This window comes from Epinephelus lanceolatus, chromosome 13 (assembly GCF_041903045.1).
Source record: "Epinephelus lanceolatus isolate andai-2023 chromosome 13, ASM4190304v1, whole genome shotgun sequence".
NCBI lineage: Eukaryota > Metazoa > Chordata > Actinopteri > Perciformes > Serranidae > Epinephelus > Epinephelus lanceolatus.
Genome location: NC_135746.1, coordinates 42,957,973 through 42,964,745, shown reverse-complemented (window position 1 = coordinate 42,964,745; position 6,773 = coordinate 42,957,973). Strand labels below are relative to the sequence as shown.

At 40.6% G+C, this 6,773-nt stretch overlaps 1 protein-coding gene across 1 annotated transcript in view; it reads right to left on the bottom strand.

Annotated features, from left to right (window-relative positions):
* Positions 1 to 4,269: 4,269 nt before the first annotated feature.
* kcnk10a (potassium channel, subfamily K, member 10a) overlaps positions 4,270 to 6,773 on the bottom strand; it is a 95,845-nt gene continuing 93,341 nt past the window's right edge. Inside the window, exon 7 of the mRNA XM_078174112.1 lies at positions 4,270 to 6,224. Within this exon, the coding sequence (XP_078030238.1) occupies positions 5,547 to 6,224 (678 nt within the window). The 3' untranslated portion in view covers positions 4,270 to 5,546. The remainder of the gene's footprint in view (positions 6,225 to 6,773) is intronic.

Sequence of the window (6,773 nt, the reverse complement as noted above, 5' to 3'; positions counted from 1 at the left end):
TGGAGCCGAAATTTGTGATGTTACTTTTGATAAATGTTGCTGTTCCAGGCTTCATGTGAGTAGAAGAAAACATTTAATTTATACGATGTAAAATGTCATAGGCTTGTGCTAATAACATTAGCAAGTTTTATATGTGGGGAAATGTGATCAGCAAATGACAAGTGTTTTGTCTGTGAATGTTCTGAGTTTTAATGGAGCCGATCTGTGTACTTGTGTTTGAAACTGCCTTTATTTAGCCCTGTTTTCTGTGTGTTTTAAGTCTGTCTTGAATCAATCAAACTTTAGTGCACTTCACAGAACACCCACCGCAGGCAAGTATAAATGCGGACAATGGTGTAGGTTCTGCATAACGCTGACACATAAGGCACTTTAAGTCTGGCTTAGCAAAATTACTTCCTAATCCTCTGCCTCAGTGAATTATCAAGATGCATGTAATGACAAAAATAAAATGAAATAAAATTAAGTTCTTTTTCAAGGTTCACACTGAATTGTGATACAATTCTATTTCCCCCTTGTAACAATTTCACCTTGTTCATCCGAATACAAAGTGTTCAAAAGACCTGCTGCGAGAAATGAGGGTTTTAAATCAGACAAGGAGTCAGGAAGTGCGTCTGAAGGTGATACAATTCCGTGAATGATCTCCCAGGAGTTTTCAGAGGTATACACAGGAAAGAATTGCTTCCACTAGAGGATAATTTCAGAGTAGGAGAGGATACAGGCAGTGACTGTGAAAGTGATCTATCCTCTTTACCTCCCGATAAAAGCCACTGATAATAGATGTGAGAGACAGGGGTACATGAAACTCAAAACTACCCCAAGGACTTTGAAATGCACTGCCACATACTCAAGAATAGCACTCAATTCTGTGATCTTTATTTCCAAATGGCAATCACTACATTTAATGTAATGGTTGCACAAGATATACTGTAAGCAATGTCCATGTACAGAGCATTAGGTGCTTGTGCGTCAAACACAGGCAGTAATAAAACAAAATGCCATAAGCATCATCCTCTGAAGCATGTGATGGTATACAATCAACACCATATACATTGTAATATAGTTCTGCAATATAGCATGCCTTTTTTGTTCCATGTCTGGGTTTTCTTTTTAAACTTTGACATTTTGTGTATTTTTAGAAGCATTTCTTTAAAACGTGTAGTCCTTGCTTGTTTTTGCTGCATTCACACTAGCTATAGCTTCACTTAGTAATGTGAACGGTAGAATCAGACACATTGTGTGCATACACAGATAGTGAGTATGTTAACATGAGACTTGGAAGTGTATATGAAAAAGACACTGTGAGCATCATATCACGGTAATACAATCTGTGGCACAGTTCACATTTTTTATGTATGTGGTGTCATTTCCCTCAATGGTACATGTGAAGTATGAAAATGTATAGTACTCTGTATGAATGACAGCAGCCACTACCATGGCCGAAAGCTGCAATTGACACAGTCGTGCCGTAAGATGCAGTACCGCTAATGGCCACTATAGCTGGCGGCAAAAAGAGTCTCCAACTGCATAGAATTCCATTCAAAAAGTTCTCTGCAAGAATACAGTTGTTTTTTTTTTTTTTTACATGAATTTTGGTTGCCTGGGTCCAGAGCTTGGAGTTTGAATTTACTGATTTGTCTGGCATCGTGACATCAAACAGTGGTTTCTCTGTTCAAATAAAAGCACCACGGGCAGGACCAACGCCATTGTCAAGCTGTGCGCCGGAATCAAGGAGTAATAACAAAGACAGAGAGTGCTGTAGACAAGACAGACGCTACTATTGAGGCTCTTCTTCAATCAACATGTCTTCTCAATGTTGACAACATCGAAGTTTGTTTTACCTCACTCTGCCCAAGCAAAACAAGTACAGTGGCATGGTTATGCATCAGCGAGGACTTAGAATGATGTTACATTCAGGCAGATGCATTGGTCTCAAGTAATTGGTTATGGAATTGAATCCCGTGCTCCCAGGAAATTGATTAGAGTGGATGTGATGTTAGACTGAAGATAGAAACAGGGTGTAATCAGTTGACATTTCTGTCCAATATCAGGCAAGAAGTTTGGTTCTCTAGAACTAATTTTCTGTCCACTTTGCGTCACTGGTTTGAATTTGAGGATCCATCAAAGAGGTATTAAGGCTTCTAGAGAAGTATGTTTTGGAGCAGCTGTAGTGATTACTGCTTGCTTCTCCTACTCCACTCCATTGCGGCTCTTTACTTTTTTTTTTTTTTGTTTGTTTAATTTTTTAGGTTGGAGACAAAAGACAAATCCAAATACGAGCTTCAGGAACTTACTGGTGTTTTCGACAGTCTGTGGATATGCTTGAGTCAAATATGCCCAAAAGTACACAACACTCTCTCACAGTCAGAGCAGTGCACTTTATACTCTCTGACCCATCCATCATTCATTGGTGTTCCATGTCTAGTATGGAACAGTCCTTCCTCTTGCTTTATGGCTTTATCTTCCAATCTGTTATCATGATATTTCATGGAGCGCAGGTGCATTGTCCCCTCCCAAAGTGTGAATGCAGTACTTGTTAGACAATGTCAACAACAAACATGAGGACAACAAGCCCTGAGATAGTATTCAAAAAGGTCATGGTCTAGGGTGATGATTAGCAGCATTAATTCTACATTGCATTCCAATGAATTATGCAAATACTTGAAGATAATTTATTTATTTATTTATTTTTTTTTGTTAATTGTCTGCTTTTATCAAGCCCCCAATCCCACACCAGTGTGAGTCTGCCCTGGCTCAAAATGAAGGAATACTTTGCACATCTATTTTCAAACAGGTGCATAGGAGAGGGACGAGAAGAATGAAACTTGTAGAAAAGATTCCCCGCACTTTCTAACTTGCAAAAAAATATATTTTAATGCTGCTCAAACGTTTTGGTTACTACACCATCATGCAAACAGTTTTGTGACAAAGAGAAGCCATCTTAAGTAGGAGTGGCTGTGAGTTTGCAATCAGTCACATACCCTCAACAATCCTAAACATACCTAAACATACCCCCTGTTTTTAATTTTGCCTCTTTGGTCCTCTAGTTAACTTACTGATGTTTGGTATTGTCTTCTCACTGCATGTGGGTATTGTGACTGATTGCAAACTCACAGCCACTCCTACTTAAGATGGTTACTCTTTGTTACAAAACTGTTTGCCTGATAAAGGTCTAGTCACCTCAATGTAGCCGCTGCATTAAAATAATTATTTTTGCAACTAAGACAGTGTGCGGTAGTCTTTTCTACAAATCTGTCCTGGCTGATAGTTTGGAAGGTTGAATACATCTTTGATGTGACTGCAACGCTTTCCTTTCCACGTTCAAGGATAATTTCAACTTGGGTCTAGTTGTAATTAATTTAGAAAATTACACAGTTTTGACCATCATTTTCATTAGCGATGATAACATTGTAATCACTAATTTAACAGCTGGAAAAGTATGGCAAGGCAAGAAACAAGAAACCCAAGACCTGTCTTGATCTCAACTAGGGCAATGTCTTCAGTCATACATTAGAGAGGAGGTATTCTGTTACACCAGCATTAGCAGGTCAGCTTTGCTACTTTAATAAATATCCTGGCATCATCTGGAAGGGACATTAGGTTAGCTTCCTACTGCTTCCAAAGTCCGTTCTAGCTCAAGCTTTGGAAAACAATCCAAGTCTTTATTTTCAGTATTACTACATTAACAAGTGGTGTGCCAGTCCACAGAGGATTGCCAGTAGCTCTACAATAAAACACAAAATACACACAGGACACTAAGGTAGCACCAAAAAAAAAAAAAAAAAAAAAAAAACATGTCCACAGATAAGTTTTCTTAAATGCTGTCCAGAAGTGGCTCTGCATTTTGACCAACAGCACAGTGATAACCTGGTTTGTTAACACTGGCAGAGCTTTATAAGTATGTTATGGGCCACATATAGTACAAAATGGATGTGAAGATGGACAAGCATGCAATTCTTTTGGTATAGTTGCTTAAATTAAAACAGACAATGTCTTTCTTGTTAATACCCCTTTTCCAACAAAACTAGTGTGTGCATGCAATTTAAAACAGGTAAACCCGCTAAAAATCGGTGATAGAATCCTCTCGCATTGCCAGTAGACCATAGCCGTGTACACACCATATGAGTTTGCCTGTGTGTTTTTTGTGTGTGTGTGTGTGTGTGTCACATTTAATGTTATGGACAGAGCAGAAAATAGTTTAATAAGCAGCAGGAAGTAGCATGGAGGCCTATGAAAACTTTATTTTGATTTATTCTTTTTATACATCTCTTACTTATTCAGTCTCTCTTTCAAACTTCGTGCAGACTAATATAGCATTGATGTCTGAGCGCTGCTTGGAAGGAGACAGACAATGTGTTGTAGTGGTTCATCATTGCATCTCGCCGATTTAGGGACTAAGATTAGTGTGTTCCCCTGGGTGTTCGGTTTCCATCAATGCCAATCAGATGGAGCTGATAAATACTAGGGATGGGCAGCACAAGCAAAAACACTATTCGAAAATCGTGGCAACTATTCGACAATTTTTCGAATAATCACTCAGATTTTATGACCGTGTGGACTCCGCTCCGCGCACCAGTGACTGCTCGGCATGTATTTTTCACATCGCGGGGATTTTTCACGGACATTTTTACAGGAAACTACAACGCGGAAATGCGCTCGACTATGAAAGCCCGAATGACTGCGGACATTCCTCGCGGAGTAGTAGTCTCTGCATGTTTCTCCTGTTTGTAGAAGAGCATCAAACTAGCTGGTAGCCCATCTCACACCGCTGTAGCAATTCTATACTGCCCTCGTGCGGTTAGGAGCTGAATTACATGTCAAATAAAGGGGGGAAATAAGACGGTGAATAGTAATAGTCGCATTAAAAAATTGATTTTTCAAAAATAAAACGACTATTTGAAATTCGAAAATCGTGACCCATCCCTAATAAATACCCATGACTACTGCAGAGTCATTTGATCTGGGTGTGAATATCGACCGTTACCTTTCCCATTATATTAAAAAATCAGATGTTAGTGGGTTAGTGGTAAGATGTGTGTGCAATGTGCAGAACAGACCCAAAACATTTGAGTGCTTCTGAGCCATGTGCAGTTATATTCATTGTTTCTAGTTGACATGTAGGCTAACATAAAGCAGAAGGCACACTACACATCTGATACTGTTGGGAGTTGGTAACACTGAGTATTGAGTGAGAAAGTACTGAGGAAACAATGTGCTTTTCCGTCATGAAGATTCTGATGTTATTTGACTATAGTGAGGAATGATGGCCAGAACTGCCAAACTAAGACCCATGTTGTTATCCTTTTAGCAACTGCTTTTTTTTTTTTTTGTTTATATGATCATATTTCAGCATAGCAAAATTTTAGAAACCCTACAAGGTCTTGCAATGTGTGTCCATTACATCCACTGGGCACAGTGATTATGTAGACATTACAGTGTATAGCACAAAGGGACATGTGTTGTCCCTACTTAAGCACACACAGGAATAAGGGAGACCTAAGGCACTAATGGTGATATTTAAAATCTGCTTTCGTATCAGGACACGCTGTCTATGGGCCCATTTGAATATGCAGCTCTTTTTCTTCAAGTGTTTTCTCATTCTCTTTCTCTTTGGTCTGCTCCAGAATTAACCCATTATGCGGCTTGCAAGCATCCACAAACAGTGGAAACTCAGACAAGCTAGTGTTGCACTCCTTGTCTTCATTCTCATCCTCTGCTTCATCCTTGCTTTTCCCTTCATCTACTATGGGTGTGCTGCAGTCAAAAGTGGACATGCTGCAGCCGTAAGCCTCACTGTGAGGCCGGCGAGCCTCGTCTGGGATGTTCTTCTTTAAGTCCCGATTCCTGTTGCGCTTGGCCAGCTTGGTGACAGAGCCCAGGCGGTTGAAAATGTTGTCCTCAGAGGTGGTCTGGTGGTTGGAGCTTCGGTCACACTGTTCAGTGCCTCGCAGCCGAAGGTTGTTCAGCTTGGAGTCGATGCTCTCCTGGGAAGAGGTCTTATAGCTGTTGGTGTCCAGGCTGTTGAAGATGGCACGTCGCTCCGGGGAAAGCATGTCCAGGGATACAGCACGCTGGTCCAAGCCTAGCTGTCGTCTCTCCATGCTCCGGATGGTGGCGGCTCGCTGCAGCTTGTCGTGGACCTCGACACTCATACGCCGACGTGTCTCCCGGAATTCTGCTCGCACATTAGCTTTCCATTCTGCAGCATGAGCCTTGATCTCTCCAACCTTGGCCAAAGACAGATATTAATAATAAGTACATCAATTATCAGAGTAGCTGCAGCACAATGATAATGTCCTCTCAAGATACCTAGGAGCACTAAGTGATCCATGACATTTTACCAACCCCAACAGCCTTTATATAATTGAAGAGTTCATTTGCAAAAACAGATAAACGCCATTTTGGAAAAAAATGAGCTGAGGCTTGTAATTTACTCTTTGCATTGCGTTGTTTTCAAAGCCCAGATCCATTTTGGTGCAATACCTGATATCTCCTGTTGGAAACTGGGTCAAAGTTCATGTTTTGTGGCAGAAACCGCTATACGCCACAGCTGTTTCTTACTGAAAGCCAACACATCCATTGAGCAAATCAGCGCAGCGCATTTAGTTCACGTGACAGAAGGATGGCTGCGGCGGCATCTACAACAGCAAAGACCATCTGAATGGGAGTTTTGGGAGTAAAATCCACTGACTTCCGTCAATATAACCATGGATAACTTTGATGAAACGGAAGAGGCTGTTGTCTTATTCCCCTCCTGATGAAAAAAGAGGAGAAAA